The following is a 25,147-nucleotide window of genomic DNA, read 5'->3' on the forward strand; positions in this document are numbered from 1 at the left end:
GTCCAAATTCTGCAATTCAGGTTTGGAACACATCTGTGTACCCTTCTCCACATCCACACCACCTCTGCCACATCCAGCCAAAAACCACCACCAACACAAACGACTTCACCCGAGCCGACAAACTGTTCTCTCCGGGCGGCGCGCGGCCTCATACGTCATGACGGCACAATCTGTATACCTGACTTGATGTTTAAAAAACATGACAGTGACACACCTGTAACTACGACATGCGCACACAGGATGAAGACAGTATGGGGCTTATAAAAACACAAGTGAGAAACAGACTGTAAAGTAGACATAGGTGGGAATGGAGAATGTTGTTGGACCTGATTCTGCTCTGGGCAGGTCACACACACCTTGCAGGTGAGGTGAGCCAAGGTTTGTACTGTAACGTACAGTAAAACACGGCTCTGCCTCCATAGCGTACAGTTACAGAAAAATAGTTACTGAGAGAAACCAGCAGGCAGAAAATCTACTTTTCGTCACTACAGTTATGCAAGAATCAGGCCTTTTTTAAATTCTCAGTATATTTTTGGAAGAGGAAATACCATGAGTCACACAGCAGTCAGCTATCATTTTAGAGTAAAACCTTGGTGGGTGACTAACCGCTGTCTACTAGCGTATGTACCGGAAGGCAGGACTGATGCTTAGCCACAGCACCATGACCCGTTTTGTAGAGCCAAACACAAGTCGACAAATCACAAGTCTGTGTTATCTACTGAAGGAGACCAATAGCACGGCTTGCCCAACAATTGGCTCTTTGTCATGGGCCCGCTGCTGATTAGTACTGGAAAAACCAGAGTCAAAAAAGATGACTTGAAACAGTTATGATATTGTCTCAGATGCCAAGTGTTGTGTGCACAAGCACTAATGATGATTCCTTGAAATACTTTCTTAGGGTTGGCTGCTTCGGGGTGGTTCTGTTATTTCCAGCAAACAGTTTACTGCACACTGTGGGCTCATTAAAGAGCTGAATGCACAGCTGAATTAGTTATTGAAGAATAACAGGAATAACAGAGAACTGAGCTACATTACACTGTGGAATATAAGCTATGTGGCCTGTTAATAGGCAGTAACTTCGCTATCATAGACCGCTTGTCACATCTTGTGCCTTGGAGCTCTGACTCTTTCATTCTTAATTACTGGTTGGTTGTACAGTTGGCAGCGTTAGACATTTATCTCTGTGACATGCTCTGAAAAAGAACACCAGCTAAATGCCAAAAGTATAAATTAGATGTAAACAGGCAAACAGGGCCTATAGCAGGATAGATCGCTATTTTTGGTTGAGTAATGTCAAAATCCCTTAATGAAGGTGCTTGTGAGGAGTCTCAGTGAAGGAACATGACTGTCTGAAATAAAGCCAGCAGAGCAATGTCGACATTCCTGAGGAGTCAGCCTGACCACAGCCAAGTCGCTGCAGCTTTACACAATAGCAAACCTTTCTGTCTGTGGTCGACTGTCTCCCTCTGCTCATTCCTTCGCCGTCTTGCACAACGTCACACCCTGCCCTGAGATTTCTAAACTCGTATTATAAAAGCAGCCGGAGTGTATTCAAAAACTGGATTTCTGGAGTTCTTATTTGATCGAGGCGGAGCAAACAAAAAAGAGCTAATGTGAGAAGTTTTGTGTTGAAACTCTCACCTCACCCCAGGCTGTCGACCGGCGCCTTTGTCCCTGCTCTTAGTGTCACTGAGCTGGTTTTTGTAGTAAGCCACTGCACATGCATGTCAGCGGAGAACCGAACCACACACATTCTCACGCACGTGTGCTCACACTCACATGCATGCTTACTTCACATATACACATCCTCATCTAACTCCAAAAGTAGTGATGCTCTTCTCAAGTGTCTGGAGACAAACATCCATAGACATATTGTACGTACATACATGCTCATTAACCTCTGAGGGAATAACACACTGCCATAGTCACTGGAGACAAAACACAGACAGTCTGTCCTTCTGAATTCATTCACCTTCTGCCTTTTAGGAGTGAGATGATCAGTTTCATCTGCTAGGAATCGTCACCTCCCCAGTGTGTGTTCATGTTGTGGCCTTCTGCTTCCTAGCGACTTGTTATAAAGAGGAAACTTTAGCCTCATTTCATCACTAAGACAATGGAGAAGGTCTCTTTTGACATCTATATTCAGTTGTTTATTAAGTATCGGTAAGCTGGTAAGTATTGATGAGCATGTGTAAAAAAAAAAAACATTATATTCTAAAAGGTGTTCCACAGGGCTCAATGCTTGGTCCCCTCGGTTTGTCGTTATACATTTACACTCAGCCAAACTGTACAAAACTATACCCACTGTTAGTGCCTGATGATCCCAGCAATTTTAATTAATATAGCTTTTGTTTAATTCTTGATTTTGATGAATATTACTTAAAGTTTATTTGTATTCAATTTAAATTGAATTTTTAAATTATTCCTACTCTACCCTGTTGTATTTGTATATATATAGGCTTTTTTCATTTTAAATAGCTAAAATTGCTATTTGCGTTCATCATTCATGAAATACCAGCAGTACCAGTACCCGTCCAGCAGAACGGCCCGTGTCCCAGTAACGTCTCTGATACTGGATCATAGTAACTAATTACTGTGTCCATCACTTTAATGCTGCAGCTGGTAAAGGTGGAGCTGATGGTAACTACCTTATATACTTATACTGGGAAGTACTTTCCATCCTGCTGGGTAGCTGGTGGATTTCCTACTGGGATCAATAGAGTCTGATGGTTCGACTGGGTTTGGTTTGATTCATCTGGTTCTGGACCTGAAGGTATCAGGTACATGTAGTGTAGTAAAAAGTACACGGTTTGTCTCTGACATGGAGTCACAGGATGAAGGAGCAGGACATGGACGTACTCTAATAAAATACAGATACATGGGTAAATGTACTTTGTAATTATTATTAAATGGTTTTCTGTTCTTTACACACCTGCTCACTATGAATAAATGCATTTACTTTTTTCACAAACACTGTGTTTTGGGGTAAAACGTAGAAAGGCCTTTTTGTTGGAGCCAGAAAAGAGACACTACATCAGGGCAAACAGCCATAGGAGACGGACAGAGCTAAACTCTGAGCGAGGGAGCAGTTAAAATCTAATAAAGACATCAGACACTATGCTACGCACACAGCTAAGAGAATGACCTGTGGGCTGCCTGGATGAGAATCAGCAGGAGTCTGTTATGAAGCAGACACAGTGGGCAGAAGCAGATGTGAGCCAGTGAACTTGTGAAGGTGACAGAGCAGCTTCCAGTGCGGTGAACACTGTGCGTGTCAGCTGTGCTTCCCTAGACACCATTTACTTTCAATAAAAAATGAATTCCTCATATTTAGTTGAGCTGGCCTGTTTCCATGGTTACTGGCCAGTGGTTTTCATTCCTGATTCACTTCCTCACCACTAGTACTCTTTCTCTAGACTTCTGTTTTTCTTTTTCCTTTACGTTTAACTTCAGTTTCTCCTCACGTGTATATCTTCCCCTCTTTGGGAACATTTTGGCTCCTCCTGTTTCCTGCTCAGTGCCACCCCTGTGTTTATGCCACCCCCACAGTCCCTCACTCTTTCAATGAAATCCAGACGAGCGCTCTGACTGTACACCCGCTGGAGTCTAAAGAAAACAACTCCTGGCTGTAGCTAGGCAACTCAAATATGAGTCATCCCACTGCCGCGCCCATCATCAACCGATCCTCCCCCCACCCTGCTACTCCACACACTCACACACACACACACACACACACAGAGCTGCAGATCCTCTTTACAAAGTGTAGCTGTCCAAACTATTCAAAGTGTGCTGCTGGTGGTTTGTCCAATTCCCCGCCGCACTCCTCTTCTACCCCAGAGGTAGAGGTGGAACGACAGTCCGTACAAGTGAGACGCTGTCGGGGAACTAGCAGGCCGGTCTTGGTCAATAACATCATGACCACAATGTGATGACTAATCAGGGCTCGGCAGAGTCTCTGAATGTCAGATGGTGACCTTGGCTACACACTCACTACATACAACAGGTCCTATGAATCCCAGTTCCCCCAACATGACTTTTTTTTCTATTGATTAGATGATTGGTTCAGTTTTATAAAACAGAGAGAAGATTACATGACGAGATCTGCCATAAAGGCAGGGCCACATGTGTATGTGACCAAATCTGTCCAGCAGTGGGGCACTTTGGCATCGGCTGCTACGTTAGGTGTGTTCTAGTCATGAGCAGGAAGAAAAAAAGGGCGGTGTCTGGTAAGCAGTTAAAGAGGAATTCATGTACTTAACAGCATTAAAAAGATGACTGGATGTGTGTTTTTAGAGTTTAACTACTATAACCTCAAATACTTTTATGGTTAGGGCTCCTTCAAGTTGGAATAATTGACTAATACAGAACTGTTCTTTGTTTACTTTTCACATATTTACAGTTTTAGTCTCTTAAACAGCTATGCCTTTTGTCTCAAGATAGATAGATAGATAGATAGATAGATAGATAGATAGATAGATAGAATCAGTGAAATAAAAACTACCAGCTGCTGACGCGATGCTGCCCTCTAGTGGAAAGGTGCTTTGTGTTAATGTCTGGTGACATTGTATTCATATAAACCTGAAAGTAAATCACAAATACAATCTTTATAATCTGTGCACCGGAGCCTGCACGGCCCCCAGGTTAAACACCTAAACCGAAACATAATAAACTGTACAAGTCGATGCCTACTGAGCATGCGCCGCTTGGCTAATTAAGGTCAATTAGTGAACAGGTGTGTTGGCAGGAAGTCTACAAAGGCACAGCTGCTGGTGGCTCTGGCCCGGTGTTTTGGTGCACACACAGCGAAATTTGGCAATGTATGTGAAGCAAATCGGAGTCTGCTTCAGTGTCCTTTTCATTTCCACCATCACGATGATGACTGTACCTTCAGTGGGCCGGTGTGAGTCCACAGCTCGTTCCCCACAACCAGAACCCCCGGAAGCTGCTCATCATGTCCGGAGCAGCCTCTTAAGGAGAAGACGAGAGGCCAGAGAAGGGCGACAACCCGGCCCGAGGCGCGGAGAAGAGTCGGGAAACCCCCCGCTGTCTGAGGACGAGCACATACAGACTGAAACCACTGGAACAAGGCCGGAACGGAGGCCCAGGCCCAGAATGGGCCACAAACCGAGAAAAACGGAGGGGGAGTCGATGTTTTCCTCTCTCAGCCTTTCCAACCAAAACTGCAGCGTAGGAAAAATCAGATCTATAACTCGCGGAGAGTTTTACATAACGGGCCACGATGAAGCAAGCGCCTCCAATGTGAGCCCCCAGCCCAGTTCTGTCCCGGGTAAGAGTCCCAGTGATGACGGTGCTGGTAGTTCATCGGTTTAAAGGGAAAAGCCCAGGCTGTATGAAAATGCACAAAGGTTCTGTTATTTCATCTGTTTCTGTTGTGGGTTCAGAAGCTGACGCTCACTGCGTGCGCGCTGCGCTTTCAGTGTCCGTATCCCACCTGTTTCCAGACCTGCAGGAATATGAATGAATGTTGTTTGTTCAGCTTCACTTAGTATCACTTGGGTTTTAGTGGCTTAAATGAACAAGGTTTTACTCGTTCGGGTGGAAGAAGTCCCCTTGTTCGTAACGTAGTGAAACATCAAGTCTGTGGAACGTTTCTTGCTTGGTTTCAGTGGTGGGGGGTGAATTTAAGTTTAACTATTAGGTACTGGTGTGTTTTCATTTTAAGATACTTTACACTCCTCTACGTTTATTTCACACATTTGTTTACTGCAAAACACATGATGGCCTGATAAATGATGTTGCTTTTCTAATGACCTGCTCACATTTAGCTACTTTTACTAAAGTGTGATTTTTAAAAGCAGACCTTTAACCTGAAGTGGAGTACTTTTAGACTATGGTATTTATACTTGAATACAGGATTGGACTACTTCTTCCAGTACTTCGAATACAATGTCCAAAATCAGCACAAAGGTCTGGAGTTCTCTGCTTTTGGAACTGAACCATGCTGCAGTGTGGCGGTGGCAGAGGTGCCTCTCCCGAGCCAGATGTGGCATCTCTGTTTATAAGTGAACACTGTCAACACAAACTCATCTCAGTGCGACTGACGTTTATTTGATCTTTCTCTGAATCAAAGTTGCGGCCACATTCATTCTCTGAAACTCTGTAGTGCCTCATGTTCCACAGAAATCCATCAGCACTGTGTTCTGCATTGTGAGCTCTGAGCTAGTTTGTTTGTGTTGACCAGGCCTGCACAGGGTCAGAGGTCAGCCAGCCGGCGGCTCAGAGGAGAACTGGCTGCAACCTGTGGTGGAGTGTGGCGCCGACGCCATGACGCTCTCTGTCAGGAGGAGACGAGCTGCACAGCTGCTGCTGGACCGAGGTGAGGCTCCAGCTTTGTCTGAAATCCAGGCGTTGTCCATAGCTAGGTTTGAACTTGGCCCACAGCTGATAGAGCTGCTGTGATCACCTTCTTTATAAAACAAAGGTTGTGTTTTTGTCTTTGCTTTGTGTCTTAGAGAGCGAGTCGTCTGTCCCGCTGTCCCAGCTGCCGCCTCACTGTGGTTACTCTGTTCAGACCTCGTGGAGAGACCTCAGTCTGACGGCTCGTTGTGACGCCTGCCATGTCACACAGGAGGTACAGAGCCAGGCCGTTTAATCCCATCAGGTTATCACTGCCAACTTGAACCAGGTAGCCAGTGGTCGCTCAGGGTTTCTGCACGTTTTCACTACTGCATCCAAGTTTACTTTATAAGCACTTCACAGTAAATGTGAAAAGGCTCGTTTTCCTCCTTAAGTCAGTACAAAAGGTTTCCAGAGGTTTTACACATTTTATGTTTAAGAATCGTCTTAAAATGTCTGTTTCTCATCAGTCTACACACAGTGCTTCAGAATGACAAAGTGAAAACAGGACTTTGGAGCGTTTTGTTGATGTAATAAAAGTAAAAGACTGAAATATCCCATTTACATCAGTATTCAGAGCCTTTGAGCTCTGGTGCATCCTGCTCCGGTCAGTGGTCGTTGAGCTGCTTCTGCAGCTTGATCAGAGTCAGTCTGTGTCTAATGTAATGCTGGATACATTTAGGAAAGGCACACACCTGTCTAAGGTCTCACTGTTGGTGGTGTGTGTCAGAGTGAAAGCAAAGCCATGAGGTGGAGCAAACTGTCCACAGACAGGATTGTGTCAAGACTCAGATCTTGGGAAGGATAAAAAGAAAATGTCTGCAGCATTGAAAGAGTCCAAGAACACGGCAGCCTCCATCATTCTCAAATGGAAGAGATGTGGAACCACCACCAGTCTTCACAGATCTGGTCCCCAAGCCAGACTGAGTAGTCGGGGACGAAGGGCCTTGGTCAGACCGGTAACCAAGAACCCAGGGGTCACTATGGATGAGACCCAGAGTTCCTTTCTGGAGACGGGAGAACCTTATAGAAGGACAACCATCAGTTTGTCACGCACCTGTATGTTTCGGCTGAAGTGATGTGGTATGTTCTGGCAGCACTGTGACAGGACAGTGCGCCTTTCAGGGGTTGTTGGCTCATGTTTTCATTCTCATCTCATAAGACGCTGGTCTTATTCACAGAAATGTCTTTAACAGGTGTAAATGTTTTCAAAAACATTAAAAGTATCTTAAAATGCTGTTTGTTCAGGGTGACCGTTACGTGTTGTCCCTGCTGTGGAGGGGTTCTCCAGTCAAGGTCTCCTGCCCAGTCTCCCGGATGCAGCCTCGTGTCGGGGCCGTGCCCTCCCTGTGCTGCTCTCTGTACGGTTTGACAGTCCGAGTGCAGGGCCCGTCCGCTACAGAGGAGCTCAGGGTCAATGGCAAGTCTGGCTTTTCTATAAGCATTCACGTCACCTAATGATGTGTTAAACCTCTATCATCATCATCATCATCATGATATCTTCAGTGGAATTTGAGGGTATTTTTTTCCATTGTCACTACAGTGCGAGGAGAGTGGACCCCTGTGGCGGCGCTGGCTGAGCAGTGCGGCTACACCTTGGAGAGAAAAGACGCAGAAGTCGAAATCGCTGCTCCGTTCCCCTCGTGTGGCATCACAGTAAAGGTGAGGAAGAAGAGACTTGGGAGGGTACAGATCATAATGCTGTAAACTGTTAAAATAACATTGTTGGTACATTTATTTTTCTGTGCTCTGTAGCACAGGTCAGCACCAATATATCTGAAACGTTTGCTGCTCGATCCTGGTGACTCGGTGAAGGCTGGTGCCAGAATGATGCCACTGGTGACACAATAAGTCAAAACTGTTTGCATTTATGTAAAACTTAGAGTTGGTGATGGAAACATCGAAGCAGGAGTCAGTTTAAATTAATCCACTGAACAAATTCTTTAAGATGATACGTTCCAACAGGAAACGGTATCATAGCGTCTTTAATCAAAATGATCCATCTGCCAACTGTTAATGGGATGTTACCAAAACTGAAATACTTCAAATAGAAGTTTAAAAAATCCAGTATTTTTATGAAACGGGAAGAGAAAGATTTGATTCTTTATCAAACTCGGGTGAAGCCGCCGTCAGGCGAGTATCGTTTCCCTCTGTAAAGAAAAACGATCCATCTGTTCAGGAATCGTTCAACAGTCTGGACCTCTGCTAACTTCATCTGTACCTCAGAGAAAAGCAGTGAGTGCCACAGATCAGGACTTTGATACAGGTCTTGTGTACATGGCACTGAAGAGCAGGTCTGACTGGTTCTTGCACGAGGTCCCAGTGGCTCAGGTTTCCCCCAGCAGTTATATACAGTGTAATTTTAAGAAAGATATGACTGTGCATCCACACATCTTCCAGCACACTGCACCTAAACTGTCTTGGTGAATATGGGCGCAACATTTGCAACTGAAAGAATTATTGTGCACTCAGGCCTAAGAGGAGCCAGTGTGCACGACCAGTAACTGCTTATTTTCTCCAGTCTCTGAGAAAATGTCTGATCTTTTCCAGGATGGAACACATGTTCTGGTTCTTCAGCTAGGAGGCGAAACGTTCAGCCTGTCCTGTCCTGTGTCTCCACTTGACAAACGCCCACAGACCCGCAAACCTCTGACCCGCAAACCTCTGGACATCTCTCATCAAGCCAGAGAGTTGATGCAGCCTTTGTCGGAATCCCCTGAGCCTCTTCAGTGGGCTCCGCCTTTCTACCTGGCCCCACCGTATTATCCCCACCCTACATATCCTCTTAGACCTGAAGCATATCACCCTCCTACACCCTCACCTCCAGCTCCTCGCGCTACATTCCGTCCACAGCCTCTCCCTCCTGCTGATTCCCAGCCAGACTACCAGGACTACCACACCCACCGGGCTCATAAACCCTCTGGTGTGCACAGGCCTTTATCATCTACTGATGAAATGGAAGAGCCACGTTGGGTGTATCCAGATTTACAGCAGGAGCCTCTGTCTGAGAGGGATGGTGCCACAGCTGCAGGACCTTCTCTGCAGCCCCCCAGCCATGCCTTTAATCCATACTACCACTACTACCATCACCCGAAAATCCCTCTTTCTGGACCGTATCAAAGTCCTGATCCAGGTCCAGAGGTTCCTGAAGAACTCTCAACCATTGTTCTTAATGGTGAATTTCCAGTGTTGTATCCTGGCGTCCAGCAGCCTGAGGCTAACTCGGGGCAGTTTTCTGAGATGCTCCCTCTTCTCTACACTCCCCTGTCAAGCCCTACATTTGGTCACAGTGCTCCTGATCCTTGCCATCCACTTCCTTATCCGCTCCACTACTTGCATTACATTCCATATATTACTCGGGGTGAAGAAAAAGGATTGGCACCTCTACATCCATACCAGGCTGCAGAAACCAATTTGTCCTTTATTTACCCAGTTCCTCACAAGCACAACATGATTCCTTACGTAGCTCTGCCAAACGCAGACAGAGTGGTAAACGGTGAAGCATCCAGGTCAGAACAGATCAAACATCTACGTTTGTCTGGAGGAGATGATGATGAAAAGAAACTCAATGCACCAGTGACTCCTCTCCCACCCAGTTACCCTTCTGGACCAGACCTTGTTGCACCCCCTCCTCCTCACCTGTACTACCTCCACCCTTATCACTACTATCAGATGTATTATGGAGACACTGACAGCCATGCATCTCTGACTTCATCTAAAAAAGCGTTAGACAAACGTCAAACCACACCTCCATCTACAAAATTTGAGCATGATGTTCAGGAATTCCCTCTGCATCCTTACTACTACTACTACCAGCTCTACTACCAGCCTGAGGTCACTGGAGATGACCAGGAAGTGCATCTTGCAGGCAACATGGACTCTGGGAAAGCATCAGGATCTCAGCTTCCCTGTGAGTCTGACTCCAGCAGGATGGATCTGCTGGTTCATGCTGATGCGCCAGGTTACCTCAGCATGCACAGCCCCTTCTGTAGCATCTGGTCCCATTTTCTGACTCAGCAACATCTGTTTGATGCTGGGTGTCTAAATGGACAAGAAGCAGAAGAGAGGCCAGATAATGAAATCAGAGGTAAAGAGTTGCACTGAGTGTTAAAATGTTCTGGTTAGGTGTCAATGTTTCTGCATCTGAGTGATTATTTGACATGTTTTATGTGGCAAGGTGTGTTTAATGTGTAGTGCTCATGTCTTGACCTTGGATCTCCACAAGGGGGCAGACACCTGCATGGCCTGCTGTATATTCTCACACAGTTAAATGAATCCCTCATCATGTTACTGAATAGAACCATTGAAGTAGAGGGAGCTCCTCTTTGGCACTCGGATCACCTCAGAGCCAATGTGAACGCTCTGCAGCCTTGGCCTGGTGTCGGCCGCTGTTCATCCCAAGTGAAGGGGGAAACTCGGCCAAAACAAGGCTTGACAACATTTGTCTGACAAATTAATTCACAAAGAAAATCAGAAAGTTTGATGATGATGGGCCACAGAATGGAGAAATCAAATGATCAGATTGTTGTTAACACAGGCTTGTTTTTTAAAACTGTTTCAGATCAAAACATCACAGCTCAGGGATGATGTGTGTCTGTGCTCAATCCCACAGTGTCCCATCCTGCTCACCATGTGTCCTGCAGCCTCCACGAGCTGACCTCTGACCCTGACATCTACACTGTGCCCCTCGATGGGCAATGTGGTGTAAGCGAACATGTAAGCACACTTCTATTGTGTGTGTCAGTCCAAACGTACGCAGGCCACCGATGAGGTGGCTGAACAGGCCGATTCTGTTGGTGGAGGGTTGGCTGTCCTCCTGTCAGTCCACTCCTATAGAAGATGTGCTGGTTTTCTAATCCCATGTCCTTGTTAGGGGTTTCCTCTGCCAGTGGTTGATCTGTGCCAGGTCCATGGTGTCTCCTCACTTCAACAAGACCATGACAACTCTCCTGTCAGGTGATCTGAGAACCTCCTCTGGCTATGAAGTCAAACATTTGCATTGCAGCCATCCATCCAGTATCTATAGCGCTTATTCCCAAATAGGGCTGTGGGAGGGCTGGAGCCCAGCCGACATTGGGCGAGAGGCGGGCTCCACACTGGACAGGTCGCCAGTCTGTCACAGGGCTGACGGGTAGACAAACAACGGAGGGCTGGAGCCCAGCCGACATTGGGCGAGAGGTGGGCTCCACACTGGACAGGTCGCCAGTCTGTCACAGGGCTGACGTGTAGACAAACAACCACACACCCTCACTCCTACAGGCAGTTTAGTCACCAATCAACCTAAACTGTTCTAGATGGTTTCTGCTGCTGTGGGATGTTTACTCCTTTAAGTTTCATTGGTTCTTTTTTCTCACCCACAATGCACCAGAAATGATTGCTTGGCCAAGAACATGCACATCATCTACAGAACAGTGGTCTGCTGGTCAAATAACAAATTAGTCAAACTGGACGTCAAGTTCATACACAAACCCTGAAGATCAACGTGATTGTTTTACCTTCAGTTTCACTGATGGCGACACATGGATCATATTAAGTTGCATCTCTTTAACCTCTACTGTTAAAATACAGCTTACAGCTACTCAGATGTTTAGTTTTCCAGAAATCACAGCTTCACTATCTCAATGTGTCGGATATCAGAAGTGGAGCGACTGTTTAGACTGACCTCTGCTCATTTTTACCTACTGAGTCGGGATACGCTGCTGCACACACACCTCCAGCTTCTGGGCCAGTGAGAACCAAGCTGCAACCCTACATATGAATTGGTTATTGTTGAAATGCAGTGTGTGTATCCGCTGTGGTGTTAGATTTGTCTTATGCTCATCAGCTGTGTTGATCCACAGGTTGACGGACTGTAGCTCCTCTCCAGGTGAAGTGAGGCTCCATGGGATGGATGGGCCTACTCCACCTGCCATGCAGTCGAAACCACTCGCTGTGCAGCTGAGGATTGCCACAGGTGACCAGTTAACTGCTCGGTAATCTCTCTAATCGGTGAACCAGATCTTCTTTTCTCTGGGAGCAGCAGTCCAACTTTTGTCAGCTGTGTTTTTGTATTGTTTTCCTCGTAGACCAGAGCTTCTCCAGCTACCACCCTGAGGCTCATCTGCCTCTCAGCCTTGTACAAGGCCACCCCCTTTATTTGGAAGTGAGCCTACTGGACCCCCCAGATCCTGACCTAGTGCTGCTGGTTCACTCCTGCCTGGCTTACACCCACACTCCATATACCAGCTGGATGCTCGTTTACGATGGGTGTGTTGATACAGAGATAGACAAACGCTGTAACAAGGATTAATCTTTGTGCAGTGGCGTGTCCTGGCAGCTTTCACCTAGATGAGTGGTTACACCTTACTGGGGTCTTTTCAAAGGATTGTTAAATTCTTAATTCTGGACTGATTCCCCTTCACGGTTTTATAGATGCAAATCTAAAGAATTTAACTTTTATCCCCTTTCGGATGGTTAAACGTGTTCTGTCTTAGGCCTACAGATGATAATGGTTTACACTGAGCTGCAGGAGTCATCAGGCCATGTATCTGTTCTCCTTTATATCCCAGTTTAGCTCATTAATTTAGTTTAGACGATCTGAGCAGCCGTCTGCAAATTATGGGGGAAAAAAAAATCTTAACAGATTTAATCCAAGCATCAGATTGCAAAGTGTCTGTGGCCTCATTTTACAGATGCTGGGTGTAAAATCAATCAAGTCGGTTTCATTCAGTGTCTGCATTAGAAACTCCTCATGAGGGTTTGTTTCATCGTCAATTTTTAATTGTGACAAAGTTGGATTTTCATAAGTCGCATGAACCTTAATGGTCCCTTCAGACAAATGTAGTTGGCAGATGACAGTGGACTGTGTTCCTAATCCTTTGCTTCTAAATATTTCATGGGCTTTTCTTTAGAGCAACACATGGAAGGTTTTCTTTTTAAGCTGTGGGGTGTCAATAAGCTTTCAGTCCTAAACCTCTAGTAAATGCTTTGCATCTCATTTCTACTTGATAAAAACTAACAGTCCTCACACAACTGTGTGTTTAGCTGCACCAGCCTGGATGATCCACAGCTGCTTCCCTCTCCACACTCTGACCCCCACCACATCCGGAGGATCGTCATCTCCAGCTTCCTGTCCCTGCCGTCACATAGTCCCTGGTACCTGGCTGGAGTAGGACATGCTTACCTGGACCCAGAGGTACCTCCAACGTGATAGACAAATTAACATCTGCTGGACTCTGGTCTTTTGATGTGACGAGCTGCTCAAGTTCAGGCCTGTGATTACTGTAATTATGTAACAACCGTTTCACCGTTTTGCATCTCGTCTCACCTCAGGTTTACTTCTTGTGCTGGACAGAAGTGTGCTCCCCTGCAGATGCTGACTGCTTTGTCGGCTGCATGGACGGTAAGTTCAACGCTGTAGAAACCAGGGGTTGATTCAGGGGTTCATCAGGAGGTGAACGAGCTTCTTATGTATTTGTTAGAAATGTACTGGTCATTTGAAAGGTGCAACTCGACATAAAAATCCTTGTGTGATTAAATCCTGCTAATGCCACAAACAGTTAATCAGTGATGAACTGCATAGTTACTACTGCATAGCTGCACAAGTGGGCTCCTTCAGTGGTTTTCCTCCCCGTTCTGCCTTTGGCCTCGGTGTCGGTCGTGAGGAGGCGTCATCACTACATTAACTCCCTTTTTCCTCACAGGTCCCAACAGTGACGTGTGAGCAATGAAATAAAGACGCTTACAAAACTGCACTTGTTTGTCTTTTTATGCCAGAGAAACCCTTCTATAATATTTATTTCTTCCATTGTGAAAAACAGTGCAATGCAGCATTTAGTAGTACAGAGAAGGAAAATACACAAGCAGTTCAAAGCGTAAACATAAACAAGGCACTTAATACACTTTCATTTGGTCACAGAAGCTGTAAAAAGAACAGCGCCCCGAGGGGGTCGGCTTCACTACAACGGGTTTTAATGGCATGGCAGCAGGGACTTCTTCTCAATATGACATCACCGTTCACCTAATGCTGCACAGCTCTGACACATGCCATTTAAAATGCTGATGCAGCAGGTTCGACAGCCTCAAACAGAACCTGCAGAATATTTCTGTGACAAAGTCCTTGACTTGATGTCCTGGGCCCCTCTGAACACACATCATCAGCACAGGACATGAAGTGGAATGTGGTTTTCACAAAACTATGGTAAAGAAAAGCTGCTCTTGTGGAACGATACACCTCTGTGGAACAGAAAAATGAGCAGTAACAAAGCAGGTGTCCAGTCGCTGCACTGAGCTGATGTGAAGGGCAGAGTGGTGGTGGAGGCGATGATGACGAAAGAGCCCATAAAAAGTTTTGACTAAACTTGGAATAAAAGCTTATGAAATGTTTAAACGGATGTTAAAGAAAGCCTTCCCTTTTCTATTTGTACAAACATTTTAACACAAACAGTGGCTCAGTGAATGACTAGTACTAAAACAGCTTTCTAAGAACTGGAACAGACGCCTTCTAGGCAACTCTCACAATAGCTCAATAACTCACACAGTATGTTTTAGAATATAAAAAACACATTTGAACAAAAGTTAACAGTTCACATACAGAGGAACATCTTTAAACACAGATTCGTTGGTTGAGCCTGAATCCCAGAGATGATCTTCGTTGGTGAGGCTGAAAACGGCATCTTCTTAGTACACGGTGGAATAGTATGAAGAGATCGTCTGATTGACTTTCTTGATCTGTTGCAGGAGGACGATGGAGCAGACCAGGGCAGTAATCTGTCACACAGAAGGAGGAGGGGCAGTGAAGGGTGGGGATGGGACAAAGCTGTGCAGTGAACAACCTGCGTCCTCATGGCTACCAGGATTAAACCAGCCACCGAACGAGTTAGAGAGAGACTGCACCTGGCAGCCCCCTGCTATCGGTCTGCATGCAGCCACAGAAAGAGAAATAAGACACAAAAGGGAAAAATCCAACCCTGGTAGCTTTTAGAAATTATCTTAGTGAAGAATTGTTGGAAATTAGCTTAATGAGAAGCTCTTGTTCTCTGGTTTTAAAAAGCTGGATGCTGACACATTCTCCCACTGCAGCTGTGTTTAGATCAGGGGTGTCCAATACGTCAATCACAAAGGTAGTGTTGGTAGATCGTGTGCCATTCAAAAATAAATTAGGTGTATCCGGCGTAAAGCACGTGCCAAATGTTAACATGCGAATGGTCAGTGTGACGATTCGCTGTGGCGACCCCTAACAGGAAAAGCAGAAAGTGACAGTCATTCATATATAGCCTATCATCCATTTGCTACTTGATTGACATGCAGGGCAGCCAGTCTGAGATCTTGTCTTTTGACACACAAGTCACCAAACATGCACAGTCAACAGCACGAGCTACTGCAAAACTCCAGTGAGCGAACTACCTTGTGCTGGAAGGCTGCTTCCAATTAATTTCTACTAAAGGGTATAAAATGAGTGGGGGGGCTGAATCAAGTAAGAAACCGAAAACATTCCATGCAGAATGGGAGGAGGACTTTTTTTTTCGTGATGTTATATTCGAAGTGCGTTTGCTTGATCTACCATCACTATTCTGAAGAAGGGAAATGTGGAGTGGCACTTTTAGACTGTTCATAAAAACTAGAACACTCATTCATACATATATTTTGTGTGTGTGTGTGTGTGTGTGTGTGCGCACACATGTTTTTCTTTTTGGTCAATCATTTTGACTTGGTCATTTGAAAAGTAGCTCAAGGCAAAAAAGTGTGGCCACCCCTGGTCTAGAGAATCTTGGCACAAGCTTTACTTTTGGCCAGTTACGGACTGAGGAACAAGTACAGTAGCAACAACAGTTGGAACTGTGTGTTTCAGGGAGGATTTTTCCTTAATAGAGAGATGAAGGCGCCCTACAGTGACAGTGCTGAAAGACATGGAGGAAAGGCTACGTTTCTATCACGTACGGCAGACAGCAGGACAAGCAGGTGCTAAGGCTGAGCCACAGGGAGGTTGACCGCAGAGAGGGGGGTGAAGATGACTGGGTCCTGGTCAGGGTAGGGGTAGGAGGTGGAGACAAACTGCTGCTGAGATGGTTGAGGGTTGGCCAGGACGGGAGTGGAGTGAGTCAGGATGATATACTGAGGTGATGAGACGGACAGCTGGATCTTTTTACTCAGAGTGATGCTGCAAATCAGAGCTATAATCTTCAGGGAGCAATGATTGGAAGGATGAAAGAGAGAGAGAGAGAGATGGATTTTTAAAGCAAGGTGGGGGGTGATTAAGGGAGACAAGGGGGGGTGCACAGTCGTTAACTTCAAGATCAACAACAGTAAAAGAAAAATAAGCTTGTGTGTAGGCGTGCAACTGAACGGAGCAGCTTTCTCCAAGACACAAGGCTCACTTTCCCTCTGAGGCATCGGTCCATCTGTATTTGGATCTAATTAAGCACTCAACACTATCACAGTACGCACTGTGTTGTGTGCGGGTAAAGTGTGTACTTGCAGTATTAACAAGGCTCATCGTTTTGCTGTTCACCCAGTATAAACATGGTAGAGTCTCCACCTGCAGCTCTGTGAGACAGACCCAGGTGCAGCAGTGTGTCGGGCTCAGTGCTAACGTCCGCATGCTAACACCAACAAGTAGCAGGTGTTATGTGTAACACGTTCACCATTTTGATCGAACGCTGTGCCATCACTGCTGGTGGCACAACAGGTCGACACTTTAGGTTCAGAGTGAAACGTCACGACAAGTTTCAGATATGACACCATTAAACTCTCAGAGTCCCTAAAGATTAAACTCTGACTCTCACTTTCCATCTACAGCAGCGCCATCTAGTCAAAATGTCCCTTTTCCAGTAGATAGACACGAATCCCCACAGGAAGTTCAGCTGAAACGATGAGGTACACCAGGAAAGGTGTGAAGGTGTTGAGGTGCAATGACATAGACATTTATCCAATCACCAGCGACTGCTCTGTGTGCACTAACCCCCCCTCCCCCCTCTTGTCCCTGGAGCTTCATTTTACTACTTCCTTCTGAGGGGGGCTGAAATTTAGCTCCCATAATGCACCTCCAAAGCAGGCGCACCGTAATGGAAACAGACAGAACCTGTGACGAACGTTACTGGGTACGATCCACTTTGGTCGGTTCCTATGATGGAAAAACCCCTTTGGTGCCATTAACAGTCTGATTTAGACTCGAGGTTGGTAGAGTTTTATTCCGTTTTCTAGTACTTACATATTAACATAATACATTTGTTGGATTTATTTAATTTGCTAAACGATGAGCCAGTGATATGAAATGTTTGAGTGTATGTTCTGCTGTCATCCCCTTGGTTTTATGACCTAGAGACTGACACATTGCCTCAGCTCTTGTCCCTGCAGCCACTGTAACCTGTTTCACTGGGAGCCAATCAGAGCAGAGGATCTGAACCCGTCTCCTGACCGGTCGTCTCGTTCGGAGCCTCCACACAGTTCATTGGCGTCTACACTACATCTCAGATAGATACTGCAAATGCATTGTTTCTGTTGAAATGGTAACTTGGTTCACTAACTACAGGAATGTGCATGTGCCTACCAGCAGAGCTGCAGTTCCAAGGAACAACCCCATCACCAGTGGTGCTCTGCTGTCAAAGACTTCACTGATGACCCCGGGACATGTCTGTAAGAAGACCACGACAGGAGAAACTGTGAGCACCCTCTGTACTGTAGTTAACCCAAAGTCCACAGTTCAATTTATTCTGTTTTAAACAGAAAACGCCCTACGATGATACCAGTGTCCTGAGCGAACACAGATAATCACACGAAGAAGAAATTAAACCTACACAGTATCTTCATTAAAAACAACTTACAGGCATGATGAACATCTCAGAGAAGCTCCCTGGATCAGGGCAGGTGTGTTGGGCCACCTCTATTATCGGGACCCCCGTCAATCCACAGCAGTGAAGCTACAGGCAGACGAGGAGGGCGATGAACATCAAAACAGTCAGCAACAGACATATTTTACATATTATATCATCACCGAAGCCCCAGAGCGTTCAATATTAAATAAATCAATGTGCAATTATGAAACAGTGACCACACAAAAAGTACAAACAACAGCTGTGAGTTACACTGTCAGTTTGTGCTCACCGTGTTGTGGATGAACATGAGAGCGACACCAATGGCTGGGTCACCTTCACCCTTTATATACAGCAGATACAGGGAACTGTAGAACTCTGCAGCCCTCGATCCAACCTTAACAACGATGGAAACACAATATCATGGTTAAAAATGCCAGGAAGATACAGATCTCTGATCCCAGTTTGCTCTTCCTCCTCTCCGTTTCCCTCTCACCTCGTAACGCTTGGTGTAAACGAGAACTCCGACGACAACTTCAGCTAAAGCCAGAATGGCCAGAAGAGCAGTGAACTGAAAGGAGAGGAAGAGGTCAGTGAACTTCAGTGAGAACAGGTTATTAATCTGATAAACAGTTTGTCCCAGTAGAATGCAGGTACAGGGACTTTAAAAACCAGTATCTCTACTCTTATAAGGCATCTATAACTAAGCTAATGTAGAAAGAAAACTATTCTGTGCACATATCAACTACAACCCCAAATCAGAGGAAGTTGGGACAGTGTGTAAAAACTGAACACAGTGAATCATCTGAGTTACATGGAAAACAACACAGCAGCACATTATTCGATGCGACACCTCATCGACTTTATTCTTTATTCAAAATAAACATTTCAGTCCTGATGCTGCAACGCGTTCCAAAGTCGGGTCGGCTGCATTTCAGGGCCAGTGATGAGGTGAAACAATGAAATGACGATTCCATGTGAACCAGGTCATGTCAACAGGTGACTGCATCATGACTTGGTACACCAGTGGCGTCCAGGAAAGGCCGAGCCCTTTAGGAGCGAAGATGGGCCGAGGACCACCCGTTTGCCAACATATGTGTGAGAAAGTTATTGCAATGTTTAAAAACAAGGTTCCTCAAAGAAACATAGGAAGGATGTGGCTCTGTGTCCCTCTACGGTGCAGAACATCATTAAGAGACTCAAGGAGTCTGGAGGGATTTCAGTGCGTAAAGGCCGATGGCCGAGCCTCAGCTGGATGACCGAGCTCTCTGATCCCTCAGACGGCGCCACATCAAGAATCGTCACTCTGCTATCAGCGATATAATCACATGGGCTCAGGATGACGTTGGCTCACCTGTCAGGCACCACAATATGTAGTTACATCCATAAATACTGCTTAAAACTGTGCTGTACCCAAAGGAAGCCATGTGTCAGTGTCCAGAGGACGACTGCTCTGGGCTCAGAGACATCTGGGACGGACCATCACACAGTGGAAACGCGCACTGTGGTCAGACCAATCAGTGTTTCAGGTCTTTTTGGAAGGAATGGACGCCGTGTGCTCCGGACCAAAGTAAAGGACCATCCAGACTGTTACCAGCAACAAGTCCAGGGTCAGTCATGGTCTGGGGTCGTGTCAGTGCCCAGGGCAAAGGTCACTTACACTTCTGTGATGGCTCCATTAATGATGAACAATACAGAGAGATGTTGGAGCAACATGTGCTGCCTTCAAGATGACGTCTTTTCCAGGGACGCCCATGTATATGTCAACAAGACAATGCAAACCTCAGAGTGCCACATTACCAAGGCCTGGCTGTAGAGGACAAGGGGACGAGTACTGGACCGGCCTGTCTGCAGTCCCCACCTGTCCCCAGTAGAGAATGTGTGGCGCAGATTGTGTCAATGAAGTCCCAGGACTGTTGCACCTTAAGATTTGTTTGCAGGAAGAACGGGACAAAATGACACCTGACACAATCGCTTGGTGTCCTCGGTCCCTAAACGTCTTCTAAGTGTTGTGAAATTTTCAGTTTTGATTTTACATACCATCCCACCTTTTTCTGATTTGCAGTTGTTCTCCTGCCAAAAACTAATGACTCATGGATCCTCTGACATGTTCAGGCTGATACAACGACCGCACCGGGGAACGTCTCCATTTTGTGTCACAGTGACAGACGGCATTACATTCATACAATGTTTATGTAACTGATTCAGTCACTGATGTTCAGATTTGATGCATTATGTCAGCGCTGTCTCGCCATGTCGACCGGTTGTCTGTGTACTTTTCTAAACTAATGAGAAACAAGCAAATGTTCCAAGTTAGTTAAGGCAGGGGCAGTTTGTTTCCCCACAAGATGAAGCTCAGGAGAAAGAGATACTATGTCAAGGTCAGAGATTATACACTGTGTCAAATTATTTTCATTATGCTTCCCTTCCTTTGAGGAAGAACTGGAAACAGAGAGAGTTATGAATCATGCTAATTATGTGGGGAAAACAGAGACAGAGTAGCTACACCTGCAGACTGTGAAACTGAAGGTACGCTATTACAGGAAGGAGTGAAAGTCAGCGACGAACATGTAAAAGTGGAGGGGAAGGAGGAGGAGGGGACTTTCTCTGTGCTGTGTGTTGTTCAATCCATAAAGGGGTCAGCACTTTTAAGTCTGGTCTGAATCTTCTGCCAGGTAACCACCTCGACACACTGCAGAAACCAAACTCACTGTTGTTCTTTTTTGCTGTGCACTCCTTTGCCGTTTTCCTTTTCTGTTCAGCACACATGCCTGGCCAGTGTTCTGCCTCCGTGCTGTGTAACAGTTAAGGAATGTCTCTGAACTCTCCCACTGAGATAAACTGGGGGATAACACTGGAAAGCACTATTACACAGGAAATCAGGGGAAAGGAAGTGAAAGTCTTTGGCGGTGATTCACGTACACTGACAAAACTCAGCATATTTGATTTTGAAACATATTTTAATTCTCATCCGACAGTTTCTGAAGCCTATGTTTTGCAGAATCCCAAAGATTCACAGAGCTTTGCCTCAACAGAGGCTACAAATAACTGAAGAGACCTCCTTTCCTCCCTCACATCCTGCCAGGATTGCGGGACACTGGGATAATTTGGGGCAAAAAATCTGGAGAAAGGTGTGTGTGCAGGTTTCAGGAAGTGAAGTTTGAGTGATTATAGTGAAGAATGAGACTGAACATGTGGTGGTTTGAGACACTGTCTCTTCATTCCCTGTAAGAATGACGACTTCTTTGTATTAGTTTCAGCCTTTGTCCTCAGAAACCACAGCAGCTGAACCTTAGGAACCTCACACACACAAATTTAATACAGTTATGCAGAGTCCTACTGGATGAGGTGTGGAATCAGGAATGGAACAAAATGAGGCACATCAGTGGTTTTAGTTGCACTTCAGACTCTGTGTCTTCAGTGTCTCTGTGACACTGCAGGTGTGACTTTGTACCTTATTCAACACCACTTCAAGACAAAGTAAAAAAAGTCTTACCACTATCAGAGCACATCTTTCCTCACTGCAGGCGACATAACCTCCAACCATCACCACAAACAGCATCACACACCCGAGTATGATCAGAACTGTCACACCTAATGCAGAAAGACACATCTGTGACTGATTATGAGTCTGAAACATAAAAGTATCCTCATGCTTTTTTAAAGACATGACACAAATCTGTGCAGAACGCAAACTCACCCACAACAAATGTGCTTGAGTCGAAGTCATGTATTGTAAAGATGACTCTGGTGTTGTCGCTGAACCTCAGCCACAGGCCCAGGCCCAGACAGGCAAACCCCACCAGCTGCCAAACAGGAAACAACAACTACAGTGTGAGAACACAGCAGCCACATCTGGAATCTTCTGAAGTCAGTTGTGGAATTTTGGAGAACCAAGATTTCTGCATTGCACAGGACCTAAACAGCAGGTTGCGTGTTGCTGATGCCGCCTGCTACACAAGGAAAACCTTTAAGTAAACCAAGTGCAGAATGAGACCGACCGTGGCACAGCTAGACAAACAGCCACGTAATCTATTCCAAAGGACTGGTAAACAGCTGGTAATCAGCTGGTAAACAGCTGGTAAACAGCGCACACAGGGACAGGAACACGGGTCAAATCGGACGTTTTTCTTTATTTAAAAAACTACGCAGAAATATAAACTTACCGCGAAGATGACGTTGAAAAAGATGAGGATACATTTGCAGAAGGCGCCACATCCATCCAGAGCCATGGTGAGCTGCGCTGTGTTGGGCTGCGCGTCGGTCAAGTCTGCAAGCTGTAGGAACCAAGTACCTCGTTGTTTCTGGCACAATATACGTATATTTAAACACACACAAACATATTATAACGTAACCTTTATGATTACTCGGTATTCTAGCAGTAAATTCCGTTTTTTTCCTACGGGCCAACGTTTAACGGTGTCTCGTTTGAAGACATTATAGATTCGAGGGGAAAATGAGCACAAAGGAAAGAAATACCTGTTTGTACAGTGCTGCTGTTCTGCTCCTGTGGACGGAAACTACAAACCAACCACAGATCCAAATCCCCAGTGCGGATGCGTTCCGTTTTCCAGCGTTTATGTGCGTCTTGCCCCGCCCCTTCGGACTTTCTTAGTGCTCTCATTGGCTGAGAGGAGTGACTGACATGAAGGAGCAGAGGAGGGGCGAGGCAGAAGGTGAAACGAAACATAGGGAAACGAAAGCAGTTATGCTGCGACTAATATAAACGTTTAGTTTGTTCATTATGTCCTAACCCCCATTTTTTTTCCATTATTCTGCTAAACTCCGACCATGAAGAGAAACAGACGTCATGCTGAAATTAGCCTGCTTCGAAATAATACAGCTCACTTTTGATTCCTGAAAAAGTGAAACTTAAGATCCAACTGGGAACGAAGAAAGCAAACAAAGGGCACGAAACGTGGGGCTAGCCCGAAGGGATATAACGTATAGGCCTGGTGGGTTCAGGGTCTTTCATCTTTCAGCTGCCTGTGAGCAGTTTGGAGGTGCAAGATACCTGAGCGTGTAATGTTAATTTTACCTGTGATCCTTTGATTAAATCAGCACTGTTTTGAAGTTACTTGGACTGTCTCGTCTCTCAGAGTTAGCATGGTAAGAAGAACCAAAGACCAACACCTGTAATAACCACTCAGCCTCTCAGGTCGATGAATGTGGTGTTGTGTGTCGGTTTTCACAGAACTCAGTGTTAACACACATAGGCACCACCGCAACACCATGTGCAGGCTGTAAAACCTCATGTAAACACTTATCTTGTCTTTGAAATCTGCTAAACACTACTCAAGTGCTTAAGTACAAAGGTATCTGTACTTGGGTATTTTCATTTTCTGCTGCTTCGCTACTTTTTACAGAAAAATATTCTGCTTTTTTACTCACTACATTTGTTTGATAAATGTAGTTACTTACTTACTTTTCAGACTGAGATTAATTAAACAGATTACATGATATTGAAGATCACCAGCTACCCAGGATACAGTACACACCTATTGTCCAGTAATATGATGCACACTAATGTGAATGGTGCCATTCTCTATAATGAGTACTTTTAGTCCTTTAAGTATATTTTATGCTAATAGTTTTGTACTTTTACTTGAGTAACCATTTAAATGCTGGACCTTTAATCGTAACAGAGTATTTGTACACTGTGGTATTGCTACTCCTACTTAAGTAAAAAGTCAGAGTACTTGTTCCACCGCTGACAGGGACATGGTTCAGAACTGAGGCTGACACTTATTATTGTTACTGACTGATCCAGTGAGTATTCTCTCCATTAATCGAGTTCTCTAAACGGGAAACACGATCTTTCATCTAAAATCCAAAGATATTAAATAAATAAAGCAGCAAACCTGAGAAGCAGAGATTGGAGAAGATTTGCCTAAATGATAATATTCTGTTTCCATCCACTATGATTAATTGTTTCCGCTCTAAAAAGAATTTGGGGGTCAGGGGGTATGTGTGTTTCCGCTCTAAAATGAATTGGGAGGGGCTGTGTGACATTTCTTAGCACTGAAGCCAGAGGTGACAAACCACAAAGTGTGAGTGTGCAGGATGTGTTCAAAGTTCAGATGGAAACGAAAACCGTTCAGTGTTAATAGCACTCTAGGATAGTTCACTACCGGTGTACTATTAAAACTTCTGTGTAATTCCTGGGCTCCACTATCTCCCAGGACCCCCCCCATGCACACACACACACACACTCACACACATAAATAAGGTGTACAACGCACAAATGCATGTAAGGTAAAAGGTAGACATTTTATCTCTAGGGCAGATATTCCACTACCTCTGTATGAATTTACCATTTCCTGTGCAGGACTATGGTTCTTGTTACCATTGCTAACTCTGAGAGACGAGACAGTCCAAGTAACTTCAAAACAGTGCTGATTTATTCAAAGGATCACAGGTAAAATTAACAGCTATTTCTGAAACTTGGATTAACACTGTAAGGGGAATGGATTTTGACCTTGGAGGCTATGACTTGGTCTGCACAAACAAAGAATAAGATGGGAGGTGGTGTGGCCTTGTACATAGATAAAAACTTTTGTTATAAGAAGGTAGACAAAATGTCTATGGTAGTTGATAATTTACTAGAATGTGTGACTGTTGAATTACTTTTGGAAAAAAAGAAGAATGTTGTAATAAGCTGTATCTACAGAGCACCTGGAGCCAGCATAGAAATATATTTAATGACTGGATGGAAGAAAATTACTCGTCAATAAGTCATAAATTGATGTTTATATGTGGAGACTTTAATATAGATTTGTTGAATCCTAACAAGCAGTTTATACCCAACAATTACAAAACCAAGTAGATTAACAACCCAGCATGCAACACTAATAGATAATATATTTACTAATGATATTGATAGCAAAATGTCTAGTGGATTACTTATAAATGATATCAGTGATCATTTACCAGTATTTTTGGTTTATGACTGCCATGTTAGAAATGAAAGGCCAAAAACAAATCTTTTTTATAGGAGGGTG

The 25,147-nt window shown here is 44.9% G+C and overlaps 2 protein-coding genes across 6 annotated transcripts; one reads left to right on the forward strand and one right to left on the reverse strand.

The window, feature by feature from the left end:
* The first annotated feature begins 4,725 nt into the window (after positions 1 to 4,725).
* Positions 4,726 to 14,547, forward strand: LOC109974640 (uncharacterized). 3 transcript variants are annotated; one of them, XM_020624946.1, is made up of 13 exons: positions 4,727 to 5,287; positions 6,203 to 6,337; positions 6,474 to 6,592; positions 7,606 to 7,777; positions 7,901 to 8,019; positions 8,908 to 10,444; positions 10,970 to 11,073; positions 11,231 to 11,313; positions 12,198 to 12,310; positions 12,423 to 12,603; positions 13,381 to 13,531; positions 13,669 to 13,738; positions 14,040 to 14,547. In XM_020624946.1, exons 1-13 carry the CDS (start codon positions 4,816 to 4,818, stop codon positions 14,057 to 14,059), a joined length of 3,276 nt encoding a protein of 1,091 aa, XP_020480602.1. In that variant the 5' UTR covers positions 4,727 to 4,815; the 3' UTR covers positions 14,060 to 14,547. The 3 variants fall into 3 exon arrangements, with proteins under 3 accessions (XP_020480604.1, XP_020480602.1, XP_020480603.1); XM_020624947.1 differs by having other exon boundaries at positions 8,908 to 10,267; XM_020624948.1 differs by lacking the exons at positions 12,198 to 12,310; positions 12,423 to 12,603 and having other exon boundaries at positions 4,726 to 5,287.
* Positions 14,548 to 14,686: 139 nt separating this feature from the next.
* cd9r (CD9 molecule related) lies at positions 14,687 to 22,737 on the reverse strand. 3 transcript variants are annotated; one of them, XM_020624949.1, is made up of 10 exons: positions 22,626 to 22,737; positions 22,313 to 22,450; positions 21,847 to 21,952; positions 21,643 to 21,740; positions 18,643 to 18,717; positions 18,439 to 18,543; positions 18,159 to 18,254; positions 17,885 to 17,968; positions 16,276 to 16,515; positions 15,017 to 15,105 (listed from the first exon to the last, which is right to left on the reverse strand). In XM_020624949.1, the coding sequence occupies exons 2-9, from the start codon at positions 22,376 to 22,378 to the stop codon at positions 16,300 to 16,302; spliced, it is 846 nt and encodes a 281-aa protein (XP_020480605.1). In that variant the 5' UTR covers positions 22,379 to 22,450; positions 22,626 to 22,737; the 3' UTR covers positions 15,017 to 15,105; positions 16,276 to 16,299. The 3 variants fall into 3 exon arrangements, with proteins under 3 accessions (XP_020480607.1, XP_020480605.1, XP_020480606.1); XM_020624950.1 differs by having other exon boundaries at positions 22,313 to 22,423; positions 22,626 to 22,723; XM_020624951.1 differs by lacking the exon at positions 16,276 to 16,515 and having other exon boundaries at positions 14,687 to 15,105.
* Positions 22,738 to 25,147: the final 2,410 nt, after the last annotated feature.

This window comes from Monopterus albus, unplaced genomic scaffold (assembly GCF_001952655.1).
Source record: "Monopterus albus unplaced genomic scaffold, M_albus_1.0 scaffold342.1, whole genome shotgun sequence".
Taxonomy (NCBI): domain Eukaryota; kingdom Metazoa; phylum Chordata; class Actinopteri; order Synbranchiformes; family Synbranchidae; genus Monopterus; species Monopterus albus.